A 16,934-nucleotide genomic window follows, 5' to 3' on the forward strand; every position below is an offset into this window, starting at 1 on the left:
GATGCGACCCGGAGCAGCAGAGTTCAGCCGGCCCGACCAAGCCCCCAGGAAGTGCGCCGGAGTCTGATGAGAATATTCGTGCTGGTCAAACGGCGGTACTACACTTCCTTTAGGTTGCTGGGCCCGGAAACACTTTTTCCCATTGACTTACATTGGGAAAGAGTGGTCTGTAACTCGTTGGATAATTTTTTTAAACTAAATAAACTACCCAGTATGAACGTTTGTATAGCCCTTATTAAAAACATTCGTTCCTCAAGTTGTAAAAATGTGCTAATAATGTTATTCTGAGAGTTATTTCCCTCGGCATTATGAACGCGCATCTAACCCACGGGACCGCGCCGCCCGGCACGTTCATGTTACGTGTTCAGCACTACATGCGTTTATCTTTACCCATGGATGCACAATAACAACGGACCATATCGCCTTACTGCCATCCCACGGAGCTGTAATAATGGATATATTGCACATGTTTGCTGTAATTCATCATTTGTAAAATATTATACTACATGGGCTGTATGATGTAAATCTTGTACCGTAAATGTTGTATTAAATAAAGTTAATATTACCGACGTTAGATTAACGTTCCTGTAGCTTCTTATTGCACTTGCAATTGTTTTAGTTACTTGTGGGCTACTTAACATGAATAATCACAGTTACTATCCTTTTACTCCATCACATTTCAAAAAGAAATAGGCTATTGTTATTTGAACTCCACCACAGTAATCCATCATCAGCTTTACTTTTTAGATAAAGTTTTAACTCACAATTGATCATAACAGGCTTCAACATACATTTTTATATATTACCAAGTGGTTTCATGTACAACCCACACAAGTATCATGCTAAATGAAGCTCTGTTGCTTGGATATCACTAGATCCTGATGTCAGCGTAATATAAAAGTACATAACGATTGATGTGTAACTTAGCATAATTTACTAGCTAGCCGCTAGCTGCTAACTGCCGCCTCGTTAATATAAATCCAGTACCATGCTGTCATGAACGCGCGGTGCTGTTACGTGTACGCAAATTCACGTGCTTAATGTGAACGAGCCTTTTGGGCGGCGTGGTTAAAGTTGCGCATGCTCTATGAGTGCACATACGGGTACTTCTCAGGCATGCTGGGTAATCTGTGACGTTTCACTCTCTCAAAAGTTGGGCCATTTTATCATCATGCGCCATTGAGCAACTCTCATAGGAATGAATGAGGCCCCGCCTCCCACGCTGTATCCAGTTCTTATTATACATCCATGGGCCCGACAGGCAGGAAGACTCGAGCACACAGCTCGTGCTTCATATATTAAAAAATAACACCATGCGTGTCATGATGGCACATAACAGCTTGAGACCTTAGATTATTTCGGCGATTAGATAAAATGTAAATTATATTTGACGCAACTTTAGTTACATTTCCATGACTTTTCCAAAACTTTGGGAAAAATATTGTTTTCCATAACTTTTCCAGGGCCTGGAATTTACATTTTGAATTTCCATGACTTTTCCAGGTTTTCAATGACCGTACGAACCGTGATATATATATATATATATTATATATGAAATACTGCTTGGTGTAAATGCTGAACCCAGTCACTGTGCTCTCATGAGGAACGATATCTGTGATCTCCTCCGGAGTCTCTGACACATGCTTCAGATCGGGTTTCAATTCTCTTTGAACTTGCATTAAATATCACATCATATCCCTCCCACACTACCAAAGAAACGGATGCATGGCTAAGTTAAACAAGAGAAGAGGGGGTGTTAACAGTCTGTACTGTTTGAGCAACTAAAGTCAGACTGTTAATACAGTTCTCAAACTACCGACTATTTCTTCTTCTTAAAACAACAGGAGCTGTGCTTGAGAGCGAGCGTGCAGCATCGGCACAATGGTGCGGCCCTTGGAACAATGCTGATGATCTGCTGCTGGGGGAGCGATGGCGTCGGGGTGGGGGTGGGGGGGATTAAGGGAGCTGGTGTCAGCTCTGGAGTGACAGACAGAGGCTCTGGGACACAGGGGGCCATTTGTGAGGTGATCTTTGAACACATATTGTGTGTACATCTGTGCGAGCCTTGGCAGGCAGAAGCCCATTTGTTCCAGAAATGGTTTCACATATACATGCTTGGCTTTTCTTTTTTTAAAGAAAGCTCAGTTCCAACATCAAATCCTAATGTCTATTTTTGCTCACTTCAACGTAGTAAAGACGTAGGAACTGTTTAAAAGGACCCAAAAATGCAAATGTTATGAGGACCCCAGCTTGCAGTAGCCCACCATGTGAAGATGCCGAAGGTCAGCTGGGAATTTTTAAAGAGTCGTAATGTGTGGCCCGGTGAGAGTGTGTGAATGAGAGACAGAAAGCTAATGGTGTGTGGATGTGCTCAGAGCAGATCAGCTGTTGCCGATTGTTGCCGAGAGGAAATGACAGCCAAGTTTAGGAAATCTAGGATACGGTGTCACACAAACACACACTTCTAAAATGAGTCCAGGGAATAAGTAGGGTATGTCAACTGGATACAAATATGCTGAGATGTGATTTATTTTGGATTTGAATGCGTCAGAACAAGGGCCGTGCACCTATCACCATCACTGTAGTAATGTCCAGTATTCCTGTAAGCTCAAACGCTCAGTTAGCTAAGCAATGGCTGCAGCTGTTTCTGTTGACAGCATTGTAACATTCAGTCCACCCCTGCTATTTAGACCAACATCTGGTAATGCATGCTCATTTCACACTTAACAAAACAACTGGCAGACACTGGGCCATACTTCCATGATGAGGCTAATGGGGACAGGCAGTCCTGACTGTACGCCAGAACCAGCCCGCTTCTGCACCCATGATGACAAATTCATTCCTGGCATTCCTACACTGATCCGACCATAAACAACAGAAAATTCTTCTGCATGCTTGAGAGTGCCAGGATGATGTATACATTGATTTTAACTTACTGTTAATTAAAAAACGTACTTACCTAGCTAACACCAGTTAAGAAGCTTGCAATCTCTAGTACTTGGCTTGGCATTTTTCCTTTTCCTAAAAATGGTCAATATGGTCTATAAACATGCATACAAAACACACAGTATTGAAAGAGACAGGCCAGAAAAGAAAAGCATTTCTTACCTATAAGGCCGTAGGAGAGGAATTTGTTGACAGAAGTAAGGGCGAGGCCTGTGATTGGTCCAGTGGTGTCCTCAGAGCGGACCACCTCGAGGAAGGGCCTGAGAAAAACGTTGGGTTCCACATCTGAGAGCTCTGAAATAGAGAAACATATACAACATGAGGACCTGGGAATCTAACGGTTAACTTTAGATCCAATACCTTTCATGTATATGTACATTTTCACCAGTAATTCAGTATCATTTTAATATTAGAGAGAAGTGAAAGCTGTAGACATTTCATTTAGTAGAGATTACAACTTTGGTGAGTAGTATAGAGATAGACGAACATGTGCACTAACTGCCAAGTTATTTAGGGCTTTAGTTTATTCTTTGTTCACCAAGTCATTTGTTTATTTCTTTTAAAAAAAACTGCTGTAGTGGATGTAGTGCTGGATGTAGTGCTGAATCAATACGATATGGATGTTGTGATAGGAGTCTATATATCTTCTTATATTTTGGATATTGTTGCATCACATGCGTGTCTCCTGGTTGGAAAGGCTGCATTACAGTAAAGGGATGTACTTTGTATACTTACACCACTGTTCTAGCTGTAAACTTCAGTAACACCTCCTTTTTTTTCAGAAAGCCATGAGGGTTGTTTGTTTCATTGAGAGATGACTTTTAAGCTTGCTTAGGACCTTGGGAGCCGTGTTGGATATTAATTGCAGCGACTAGATCATATTTTTGGGGACAGATACATTGAAATTGGACAATTTCCCATGCCACACCTGCCGATCTCTCACAGCACAGTGGTTGAAAATCACTGCTCTATGTGACAGCCTGTGTGAATAGCACTGTGTCCCTAAGTGGGACATATCACTGAGGAATAACTTCACTGGAGGCAGGAAGCCCTCTTACTCAGAGAGGGAGGCAGAACGGGGGGAGAGAGGGGAGAACATAGAAGGCAGGATGAAAAGAGGGATGTATACAGTTTGAGGAAGAAGAACAGAGATGGAAAAAAGAAGAAGTCTGCTTTGAGAAGCTGAATTAAAGGAACACTACAACATTTGGGAGAAGTGTTCACTTATTTCAAGATGATAACCTCATGTCGCATTTTCAATATAGAATGGAGTATAAAAAAAGAAGATTCTTGGTTCATAATGAACATTACTGTCAATAAGCCAGGCCAATTGAATCCTACAGTTTATTAAATGCAGCTGCAGAATGAGATGAGGAGACGTACTCAGTTCCCAGGGGGGGGCTTCACTGGGCATTCCTCTCTGGGAAACCACCTTTAGCCAATCCCCCCCATTTCAATAGTCTCTCTCTTTCTCTGGAGAATTCAGAGAAAGGGGGTCAAGCAAAAATACAAAACAGGTAAAACAACAACAGGGAAAATGAGTGGAGTCACGCATGCCGCTGCCAAAGGTTCTGCCAGCAGAGCACTCGCCACAGCAATACCGCCAGGATTATGGCTTTCTTAAGAGCAGCTCCACTTCAGACAGGGAGAAAACGTGGACATCAAAAGCGCCTGGTGGAGTGTCCAAAGAATTCCACAAATGCACATGTGACCGCCGTGCATTAGCGTGTGATATTCAATACCCCTGCAGCTTGTTTAGAAATGAAATATGAAATGATTTGGGAAATGTACACAGTCCCTTTATCTGCTGCCAGGTCACTTTAAGGCCTTGCTTTCAAAAGCAAATCTCTCGCTTGCTGCTTTATTGAATATTTTTTCTAGAAGCTTGGAAGAGCTTTGCTTCAAAGGGTGAGGGGGTGACAGTCAATTAAACAACTACTACCCCATGCAGGATAAAATAAAAACATAAACCTTTAAATTAAGCAAATCAAAATAAAATCAGTGTTAGCTGGTGAATGAATGAGATGCTTGTCCATCAGCTGCCAGAACACTTTTTAAAGAGGGCTTTTGTGTCCCATTTCTTTACAGTGTAGTAAGGGTAGAAGGATGGTGCTCAAATGAACCTGTCAATAGATCCTGATGAAGATTTGATCAGAGGCGATCACCCTGTAAGTGCTGTGGCTGCGTTCCCAAAGACCGCAGATTGGAAAACCCAATTGTGTTGTATTGATCCAGCTGGCCATCGGTGAACACGGGCTGACTGCAGAGGTCTGTCGGTAGCCACCACCAATCTTCTTAAATAAAGACTAAATACAGGCTCTGTACTTCAGCTCAATCTCCAGGGCTTGTGGGGTAAAGTGAGATAAATACAGCCGGGGTGAGGCAATCATTCTATAACCAGGTTAACCTCTGGCTGACATTGACCAAAATAAAATAAAAACGCAGGATTAAAGCGGCTCACCCAGGCGTGCATGTTGCCATCTGCGGGCTGGTTCATTTGATACAAGTACTGATATAAGAGTGCGTACAAGTCCAACTCAAGTTCATCTTAATTGGTAAAAAAGGGGCTTGTGAAATGCCCAATACCCTTCACCATGAGCCTAATCCCATCTACCTTTACCAGGCTGTGGTGAGAGTATCCAGCCATGTGTGGATTACCTCTGCAAATTACCCCAGCAAGAAGAGAAGGGAGAGGTGGGGGTGAACATCTGCCCCCAGGAGAGCACCTCAGGATGAAACAGAAGCCATCTTTAACACATGCACATGTATTGGCAGTGGAGCAGAAAAGGCTTAGAACACAGAAAGAGGAATCTGGACAACAAGGGAGAGGAAGCTGCACAGGGATCTACACCCAGCCTGACCACCTCAAATGAGAGCATGCACATTCAGCAGGCTCCAAAGATCTCTGCAGGTCTTTGTGAGCAGATTCAAAATCCGTATGAACAGCGCAGTCTTTCACAGAACGGCTGCAGGGACGATCTGAGCACGACAACAAAACTAGCTCTTTAAATTGACGATAAAGGATAAACAGGATGATTTGCATTTCCATGGTGCTGGCTTTGCATTGCAACTGACTGATTTCAATGTATTGTAAAGCAGCTTAAGCAAAGAACACAGTTAATACAAATAACTTAATAATATTCTATATACTATTATTACTTGTCAAAATGTATTATATTATTACAAAATATTGTCAAGCTTTTATGCTTGTAAAATATTAAAGTATTGTAACACAACATTTGGGCTCTACAGGGCTAGCACTTCGTGTGCATGATTTCATCTTTGGGTTTTAGGTTGGGAGACAACAATTTGTATTGAGCAATATTATACAGAAACGCAGTATAACGGGGCATTGCATCATAGAGAGGTATCTAATGTAGCGAGAATTCATGCAATTTCAAAGCAAGAAAGTCACTTTCGCTGCAGCCACATCCTTCATCTCTAGCAGAATAATATATAATAATATAATATAATAATATATAATATATTACTTAATGAAATGTCAAGAAAATATCAAAAGATTTAAAGAAAAATCATTATAGCCTATTTTCACCAATACATTTGATTATTTGTACACACAATCCATCCTCCTTTCTCTCCCTAACAAAGTTCAGTTACTCTGTTGTACAGATGATCTGAGTGTTCCAATAATAAGTCCTGTTCTATCACCATGGAGGCTAATGCTGAAAGTCCAGTCTGTCCAGTCGTATTTCTGTAAAAACCATTGTGGAGCGTTTTCCTTCACACTTCTTCGTTAAACTCTAGATCCACTCGGGCTTCCCCTTTTCAAAAGCACCGTTGCTTGTAAGTGTCCGGCAGTGCTTTGGTGTCTCGCTGCTGCCTTGGTTAGACAACTAAAGTTTCAAACCCTCTCTGGCTCCAAACAGTGGATCAGTTGTGAATATCAGGCATTCCCAGCAGTGTGCAGTGCTCCTCGGAGGCTGAGAGCCAAGGTACCGCATGAGGGACTATGTTTACCATGCAGTAATTCTACTTTCACTTGAAAGATCTGATTACTTCTTCCACCTCTGCTAAACAGATAGATTTGCAATAGTGCTTCTGACATATCCGGACATGAAAACAATCAGTGTGTCTACTGTATGTGCTGAAAGCAGCAGAATAATTACGTGAAGAACAATTGTGTAATTCTCAGACATCCCAGCAGTATACCTTAAACTGACCCAGAATTGACAAGATTTCTGAGAAATTGGACAAAACTAAATGACACCTTCTATAAAGGTGGGGGAGCAGTAGAGGAGGGAGGGAGGGGGAATCCCCCCATTTGACCGGCGCAGCGGGCCAAAACCAAACACTGATGGTTATTGATCTGGAGCTCTTCAGCTGCTAAAATTAAGAGTCAGGGTCCTTGGCTGCGATGTTGAAGAGAGAAGCAACACTCTAACAAGACCAGCAAGGCCAAATGAAATCCAGGGAGAGTGATGCTGCTCATCTGCTGAACAAAGTGTAGTACGACAGTATCCTCATCCATCTGTCGGGAGAACTCTGATGAATGTCAGCTCTCCTCACCCTCAGCCCCCCCTCTCGTCTCATCCATTCTTCTTTTCTGCCCTTGGTCCTTGTATTCTCCTGAATGAAATCGACACTTGTAGAAGGGGGCAATTAGGATGAAACAATGCTATGGAGCTCCATATGGTCATTGCATGGGCCACAGTGGTATTTTATAGATGCTTGGAACAATGCCTCTGCACAACCTAAACAGGCAATTTGAAAGCCCTGGAGAAATTAAAAGTTTCTAAAAATGCTTTGGAGAATGGCTGTAATGGCTACTGCAGGGGAGCATTTCCTGAAGGGCTGCATGGAATATAGTTTGCATTTGTATTTACTAGCCCACTGTTACTGGAGTGTTCAAGGAGCACAGAGCCGATATCCCTTACCACCAGCACTTATAATCTCCTAAAGCCTAATCAATCACCATGTCAATCAAAATATGTCCTTAAATGTGACACTTGCTAATTTAACTCAGAACAAATACAACAACAATTAAACAGCGTTGAAGCCCAGTCAGGTGAGTTCTAAATGGACAATCTTGTAAGACTCATTTGAAAAACTTTATTGGAGGATATGTGTGCAGTGCACAATTATTGGGCAACTATATTAGTGTGCAGAATTATTATGCAACTAAATAAAAACTAAAATGTTCCCACCTCACTTGTTTATGTTCACCTTTTAAAGTGAGAATAATAAACAAACAACTCAAAATTTGCAAATAAACATTTATGACATTAAGCCAAAAATGCCAGGCAATATACCAATAGGCAAGGCAAGGCATTTTATTTATATAGCACTTTTCAGCACGTGGCGAGTCAAAGTGCTTTACAGATTAAAAGCAAAAGACATTTAAGAACAAATACAGCATAAATACATTATTAAAAAGGCATTTAAAAAAAGGTATAATAAGCAAAGGTAATGAAATAAATTAAATAAATAAACACAGCAGGTACAGAATACATGACTAAAAAGGCATACTGTAGTGTGAGTATGGGCAGCTCAATTAAAAGCAGCGGCAAATAGGTGCGTTTTTAGTCGGGATTTGAAAATACGAAGTGCTTCGGCGGACGTGCACGATTTGGGCAGTTTGTTCCAAATTGTTGGGGCATAATAACTAAAAGCTGCTTTTCCATGTTTAGTGGTTATTCTCGGAACAGAGAGCAGACCCGACCCAGAAGACCTGAGACTTCTGGGTGCTTCATAGTGATGGAGTAGGTTGTCTATATACCTCGGTCCTAAGCCATTTAGTGATTTAAAAACTAGCAGTAGTATTTTAAAATCAATTCTTTGACACACAGGAAGCCAGTGTAAAGACTTCAGAACAGGAGTGATGTGATCCACTTTCTTAGTGTTAGTGAGGACTCGAGCAGCAGCGTTCTGAATCAGCTGCAGCTTTCTGATAGATTTTTTAGTGAGCCCTGTGAATACACTATTGCAGTAGTCGAGTCTACTGAAAATAAAAGCATGGACAAGTTTTTCTAAATCCTGTTGCGACATTAGTTTTTTTAATCCTAGATATATTCTTCAGGTGGTAGTATGCAGACCTAATAACTGTTGTAATGTGGCTGTTGAAATGCAGGTCTGAGTCCATCACTACACCCAGATTTCTGGCTTTATTAGTGGTTTTGTAGTCTGCCGACTGAAGCTCTGTGATTACTTTTAATCGGTCCTTCTTTGCTCCAAAAACAATGATCTCAGTTTTTTGTTTGTTCAGTTGGAGAAAGTTCTGAGTAATCCAGTCAGTGATGTGTTCAATGCACTTGCTCAGTGTTCTAATCGGAGAGTAGTCTACCAGTGTAATTTTAAAATAAATCTGGGTGTCGTCTGCATATATGTGATAGCTTAGATCGCTCTTTTTAATAATTTCAGCCAGAGGTAGCATATAAATATTAAAAAGCAAAGGTCCTAAGATGGAGCCTTGAGGAACCCCGCATGACATATTTATCAGGGTTGATTTGTAATTGCCTATTGAGACAAAGTTTGTTCTGTCCTTCAAGTAGGAGCTAAACCAGTTTAGAGCTGTTGCTGAAACTCCCACTCAGTTTTCAAGACGGTCTAGCAATATGTTGTGGTCAACAGTATCAAAGGCAGCGCTGAGATAATACTAACACTGATATTCTGCCACTGTCTGTGTTCAAATGGATGTCATTTAAGACCTTAACAAGTTAAGTCTAAGTGCTGTGGTTAGGTCTAAAGCCCGACTGAAACACATCAAAACTGTCAGTTAAAAACATGAAATTACTCAACTGTTGAAAAACTGCTTCTTCAATCAATTTGCTTAAAAAGGGAAGGTTTGATATTGGCCTGTAATTATTCATTATGGTTTTGTCTAGGTTATGCTTTTTTAGGAGCGGTTTAATTATTGCAGTTTTCAGGGCCTGTGGAAATACACCTGATTGAAGACACTTGTTTACTATGTGTAGTAGATCTGAGGCCAAGCAATAAAAAACAGTTTTGAAAAATCCTGTCGGGATGATGTCGAGGCTACAGGAGGAGGATTTCAGATGTTAGATAATGTCTTCCAGGTCTTTAGCATTTATCAGACGGAATTGTGACATGGTGTCTGAATTGGCTTTAGGTGAACATAGGGACAACACATTTTCTGTACCTGATACAGACTGCCTGTCTAATTTGCATGATTTTGTCAGTGAAGAAGGAGGCAAAATCATTGCAGGCCCTGGTGGATAGAAATTCTGAGGCTATCGACACTGGGGGGTTTGTTAGTCTGTCGACGGTAGCAAACAAGGCACGTGAGTTGTTTTTATTTTTGGTAATGATGTCAGAAAAGAAAGACTGTCGTGCCTTTTTTATTTCCTGATTATAGAAACCGAGTTTCTCTTTATATATTTCCAAGTGAACCTGGAGATTTGTTTTTCTCCACCTGCGTTCAGCTTTTCTGCACTCAGTTTTTGCTGTTCTCACAGTCATGGCTTTTCTCCATGGAGATATTTTCTTGCCAGATACTTCCTGTATTTTAATAGGAGCGATGGTATCCATGACATTTGTTATTTTAGAATTAAAATTATCAACTAGCTCATTTACTGAGAAGTTAGCATGGGCAATTGAGGGAGTAAAAATCTGGGCAAACATTTCCTCTGCATTTTTAGTTAAGTGACGTCTAGTGGTTACCTCTTTCTTAACAGTTGTATGGAAGGTAATAGAGCTCTCAAATAAAACACAGGAATGGTCGGAGAGCGCAACATCAGTCACCACAAGCTTAGAGATGTTCAGACCCTTTGATACAATTAAGTCCAGGGTGTGCCCCTTATTGTGCGTCGGACCCTTGACATGCTTGCTTGATACTTGTAGGTCAAGACTTGAGACTTGAATGCTCATGTATGACTTACTCCCACCTCTGCCTTATTGTGTGTCGGACCCTTGACATGCTGAGTCAGTCCATAATTATCGATAACACAAAATAGTTCTTTAGCCCCTCTTGGTCAAAGTCAATACACACTATAGACAGCAATTCGGTAAAATCATCAAAAAAGCTTGCACAGTATTTGGGTGGTCTGTAGATGTTTAGGAAAAGAGCGCGAAAGGAGCATTTCAACTGAAGGGGCACATATTCAAAAGAAGCAAAGTTTCCATACATAGTCTGCTTGCATTGAAATAATAGCCACCCTTTTTTTCAATAGGTCACAAGCCTTCCATTGATGGAGCCTGTCCGTTGTTGTAGTCCACAGGGAACCCGAAATGTTCCCACACAGCTGATTTAAACGAAGCAGGTGGGTCTTCTAGCTCCTGTGTGATATCTGAAATCACCATACTAACTTTTCTTCTTCTTGTATTGTGTTCGTTTTGTTGTGTTTTCTTCTTGTTCTTCATTTGTTGTTTAAGGGCGGCTGGCAAACCGATTTCACTCATAAAAAAAGGCGTATTCGTCATGTGACTGCATGTGCCGAACCGTGACGTCCGAACCGTGACGAATACCGTTACACCCCTACTCAATAGGATTTAGGTCAGGTGAGGAAGGGGTCATTATTCTTTCATTGTTAAGGGATAGTGGATAGGAGAATTCAAAAGGACTTAGGAGAAGAGACTGCGGTACTTTGAGAATCCGACTGCACTTTCACTATCCGACGTATTCATGATGCGCCAGGGGACGTCATAAATGTGCGTCTGCTGTGGGGAAATCACAGTTTTCTATACAGTGGACTAAATGGATGTATAATAACAACGGACTACTGTAAACTCATCTAGAGACTCTGCACCGTGCTCTGATGCGGTTGTTTTATGTTTTATGAACGTGGACAACAGAGAAACATATTCTTCATGACCAAAGTTGGAATTGAAATAAAAAAGGAAAGTGAAACTTTAAACCACATTAATACAAATTATCCCAATACGTATGATTGTATGAAAAGATCTTAAAATAAATACAAATGTATTTTTTATAAACGTGTTAGTCCTTAACATATATCACTGTGTATATCACCTTTCAAACATCTTTTAAAAGTTGTACAAACCCCACACAGCTCAGTAAACACTGTGAGATGTAGACCTTATTTGATAATTTCAGAAAAAACTAACGTTCAAAAGTCCCGAAAATCGGCACTCGAGTCCGAGTCCAGTACTTGAGTACTCCATCTCTGCTCCTTAGGTCGCACCCTCCCTCATTACACAAATACACATCACCTGCATAAATCCATTACAGGGGACCTATCATGCAAAATGCACTTTTTAATGTCTTTTATACATAAATATGTGTCCCCGGTGAGTCAGGGAACTCACAAAGTGTCAGAAAATAAAACCCTCTCTTTTCCTCCGTGCGCAAATCGCCAAATACGGGGAAACAACGGAGCTGATCCAGATTTGCCATCCGATATGACGTAAATGACGTCCTATCAGAAACGTTGTTATCAGAATCAATGCCCGACGTGTTTTGGACGTAATATGGTCGGTGTTTACATTAGCATCGCTAACACTCAGAGCTAACCTGTACTGAAGGGAGTATGTGTAAAGAAGTAGGAAATAAAAAGGAACTCACCTTGTGGTAAACCCGCAAGAGAAAAAGCATTTGAGCTCCATACTGTTTCAGGAATAATCCTTGATGTGGTTTTGAACATGATATGGCGTTTCATCACCGCAGCATTTAGACAGTATCTGCCGGGTCCCACAGGAGCAGGCATAAGCTCCGAATCAGCACTTTAGTAACAGGAAGTGAAATAGAGGGATATGAGGCATGGCTAGAATGGGTGATCTGTTTGGTATTTTGAGCAAAATAGTTCATAGACATATATATATATATATATATATATATCTGAGACCTATGCTATTGCCTAAAAATAGCATGATAGGTGACCTTTAAAGTTTATACAGCTTGCAGTTGGAAAATATGCCTAAAAATTATGATATGGTATACTCCTAATAATTATGCACACATTGTATATCAATAAATATAAAGGTGAAGGAATAATTGCGTCAGGTCTGTAGAACTGAACGTCTCTTCTCTGTCTGGGTGCTGCACCATCCAAACTGATCCATCATAACAGCACAACCCCCCTGAAAGACCTATCTCCAGCATTACGAATAGCACAATAATAAATATATGTTTGTAACGTCATCAATATTGACCTACTTTGGCCAGAAATGTGTACTTTTCAAAGAATTAATGCATTTGTGCCAAAAGCTCCTTCTCTCGATTATTAAGGCATTAAAGCCAAGGTGATAGGGCTTGCATAAAGGGTTAATTAATGTTGGTAACAAAGTCAACAATAGGCACAATATAGGCACAATAGGCAGTAGGCACTCCAAATAGATTTTAAAAAACATATTTTTATTTGTATGCGTTTTTTAAAGCTCGACTTATGCGGCTTTCACACCAGCGCTTTTCCCTTTCTAGCTCCGAGCTAGAGCTTTTCTGGTTCAGCTCCGGTTTCCCTTTTCTGCTCCCGCTCTGTTCACACCGCCCAGCACCCGACTGGTGCTGCCGCTGCTGCGTCATGACGTCACCGTTTACATCGCTGATTTGCTCCCCAACGGCATTACGGCGCTCACAACAATAACAACAACGGGGAACTGCGTCGGGTCGATGATCGTGTTGCTTTTAATCACACGAAGCCAGAATAAATTGAATAACGACTTCTCCAACCTTATACTTTGCTCCAGAGTGCCGTGGTTCTTAGTTTATTAATGTGTTTCTGCAGCATTTACCGACTGCTGCAGTGTTGGCTGCTCTTCCACAGGAGTTTATTCTCCTCCGTTAGCTCACACTGCAGCGGCCGCTCTAAAGTATTCACTGTCCGACTCACACAAGCAGCTGATACATATCCCCAGTTCCCCTTAGTGCAGGGGTGCCCAACCAGTCGATTGCGATCGACCGGTCGATCGCGGGGAGATTCCCAGTCGATCGCGAGATGTGTCTAAAAATAGAACAACAACATTCTGTTTTATCGTTAATGTCCTATAACATAATCTTCCCGTGCCAGAATAATCCACTTGAACGTATCAAAGCTTTGTGATTGGCCGGCGTGACCCCATTTGTCGGGGCGTGGCTGGTGAGCAGTGGGCACTATTTCGCTGACGTTGTCCGTGTCAACAGGAGTGACAGTCCGCACACACACAAGACCGCAATGGCAGAAGCAAAAAAGCACCAAATATATCATTTTCACTTGGAGTGGGAGGATCATTATTTTTGTATCTATTCCAATTCAAAGTCCATCTGTCTCATCTGCAATGCGAGCGTGGCTTTATCGAAGAAGGGTAATTTAGGAGCGGCATTTCAAAACAGTGCACAAACGCTACGAGACGGAATTCCCTCCTAATTCTGCCCTACGCTCCAAAAGGGGAGGGGCCTGAAAGGACAGGTAAATGCACAGCAGTCCATTTTCACCAGGCCCAACAACAAGAGCAAGGCTGCTACCAGAGCATCTTATCGTGTCAGTCACGTTCTTGCGAAACACATGAAGTATTTCAAAGACGGCGAAGTTGTGAAAGAAGCATTCCTGGAGGCTGCCGACGCGCTTTTGGGGGACAGTAAAAATAACAGTAGAATTTCAACAGGTTTTTGATATAATAAAAACTCAAGTTAGATACCGTTATTAATCAGCTGTAAGTTTTAGTTTGTTTGAACTTATTCATTATAATTATTGTACAAAATGGTATAAGAATGCAAACATTAAGATCTGTTCTGTTTTAATTGATTATAGTCTATTATCAATTCGGGTTAAGAAACTAGTGTTGCTTGCATCCTATTTTAAAAAGGCATTTATTTTTATACTCTACTAAAATGCTACAAAAAAGGGTTTGATTCTATTAATGTTGTCTTTTTTATTGCACTTTGGCAGCAGATTCCTGTGTAGCTTCAGATCTGAGTTGTCTTATTAGTAAGCCTCATTTATACTTTTGTAGCAACACTATTTTTATATAATGGCAAAGAAAGGGTTCAGAGTCTTTTCTTTTTTCCCTGTGTCATATGTGGCAGCACTGTTCAATGTTTCTTGAAAACATTACCTACTGTAGTATGTGACGTGTGAATAAACTCCAACTCTGTATCAACAACACTGTTGTGTAACTTCAGTAAAATACTTGTATGTGTGTAGATTAGAAAGAGGTAAGATAAAGGATCTGCAGTATTTTATGAAGTATTAATCGTACAAAGGTCAGTTTTGTACAAGTAGAAGTGTGTATTTACCTGGTAGTAGGCTGTCAGTAATGGCCTCTCTATTTGGACTGATAGATCTCGGCAGACTGGCAACTTTAAAAGTAGCTCTCGGTTCAAAAAAGGTTGGGCACCCCTGATCTAGAGAGATGATTTAGATTTAGCTGAAACCGATTATTAAGTTGGATTTCCCCCGCTACTTATTAGGAAGAAAAAGCCTATGAAATAACATGTAGACCTTGGATGTCCAAAAGTCTGCAATAAAATCAGAATTGTTACCAAAATGCTTTACTATGTTAAAGCTGATTTCTTTCAACAGCATTGTGTTTTCACCTGAAAGAGCAGAAGCAGTAAAAATAAAGTAGGTGCAGTGAAATAGCATGACTTCATCACCAAACCTTGCCTGGGCCGGAGCCTGCCAGCCACTGTGCTGCTCTGCACCTGTTATCCTGTACATAACATGTATTTTCTATGCTGCATACTTTGCACAGAGGCCACATTATTCCGGCAGAGAGCTGGCCGAGCCCCAACGTCCACTTAATGTGTTCCACAGCCTGCTGTCCCTCTGTGATGGATGGGCATACTTTACGCTCAGTGTACTTATAAATAACGGATGTTGTATTATGCTGAATTCAAACCTGAGGGGGGCGCAGGAAGATTTCTGTATGAATGGGTTGCGTATAGGCGGGAAATATGTCGTAGCATTATAAGCGCAAAGAGTTTTTTTCATCAGATCATTCATGTAAAATAACATAATAAATCCTCAAATGAATGTATCCGTCATGGTTCAGTATCTTTGTCCTTCAATGGAGCTATCAAAACATGAACTCTTTAAACATTTCTTCAAATACATGTTAGGCTGGCCCCTACACTGACAAAACTGAAACATTGACTTAAATTAAGATTAAATAAGGTTAAACATAACATTATTGCCATCATCTAACCTAATACAGCTACATGACATTTGTTGACTTAATACAATTAATCAAAATCAATGTCTCACTCAATGTTTTTTCAGTGTACACTTCCTGTTTTTTTTATTCCGTCTTAGAACACATTTCACTGTGATAGCTGCTTTCTATATTATTGTCTTTTGTCTTTAAAACTGGTCATTTTATTTGATTCTTGTTATTTTAATAATTGTTCATTATTAATACATTTTTCAATTGGATTGCCATAAATGCGGTCATCACATACAAATCAGTCCATTTCTTATTGACGGAACATAAGTGTTTGCTTGAAGAGTCACAGCCATGTGCCCTTCAGAGGAGGCAGGCTCGTATTATCACCTCTATTTCCAGTGGAGAGCAAGACGCACAATTTCCATCCCATCCTTTCACCATGTACCCTTGTCACTGAGCATGTGTCTTGGTTAGGATGTTGGGCAGGCAAGAAAAATGGTGATGAGGACCGACCAGGACGGCAGAAGGAGGGAGGGATGGAGGGGGCACACAGTTGGGGTTACAAGGTTTGGAGAGCTTGAGGTTGGGTACAGTAAAGTGTTAGTCTACAGACGGCATCCATTGGATAGGATTCCCCCCCCCCCCCCCCCCCCCGAAGAGGACTGCCATCCTCAAATGAAAGGAGCGAATCAGAGATGGAGGCCGAGTAAGGTGAGATAGTAAAGCAACTACATTTAGAACTAATTCTCGCAAATGCAGTGACTGGCTGACATGACTACCAGATATTAGCGTAGAGATTCAAGACCATTTAGGCCTGCTCAAAGAAATTACAAATGAACCCAACAAAACAGCAAAACACCCATCATAACATCTCCTGATCAGTAGGTGTCCTTGCCACAATTCCTGCTTCCTCACTGTTCACTCATGTTTTGTTTGGAAGCACTTTGTCAGATGTGAACATAGACAAACTTATA

The 16,934-nt window shown here is 41.0% G+C and overlaps 1 protein-coding gene across 2 annotated transcripts in view; it reads right to left on the reverse strand.

Annotated features, from left to right (window-relative positions):
* The window catches only part of gbf1 (golgi brefeldin A resistant guanine nucleotide exchange factor 1), a gene marked incomplete at its 3' end in the record, with an annotated part of 130,828 nt that overhangs the window by 69,741 nt on the left and 44,153 nt on the right, over positions 1–16,934 (reverse strand). For both annotated transcript variants that reach the window (XM_034226186.1, XM_034226185.1), the window contains 1 exon segment: positions 3,109–3,240. In XM_034226186.1, coding sequence (XP_034082077.1) covers positions 3,109–3,240 — 132 coding nt within the window.

Source organism: Gymnodraco acuticeps, unplaced genomic scaffold, assembly GCF_902827175.1.
Source record: "Gymnodraco acuticeps unplaced genomic scaffold, fGymAcu1.1, whole genome shotgun sequence".
In the NCBI taxonomy this organism is placed as follows: domain Eukaryota; kingdom Metazoa; phylum Chordata; class Actinopteri; order Perciformes; family Bathydraconidae; genus Gymnodraco; species Gymnodraco acuticeps.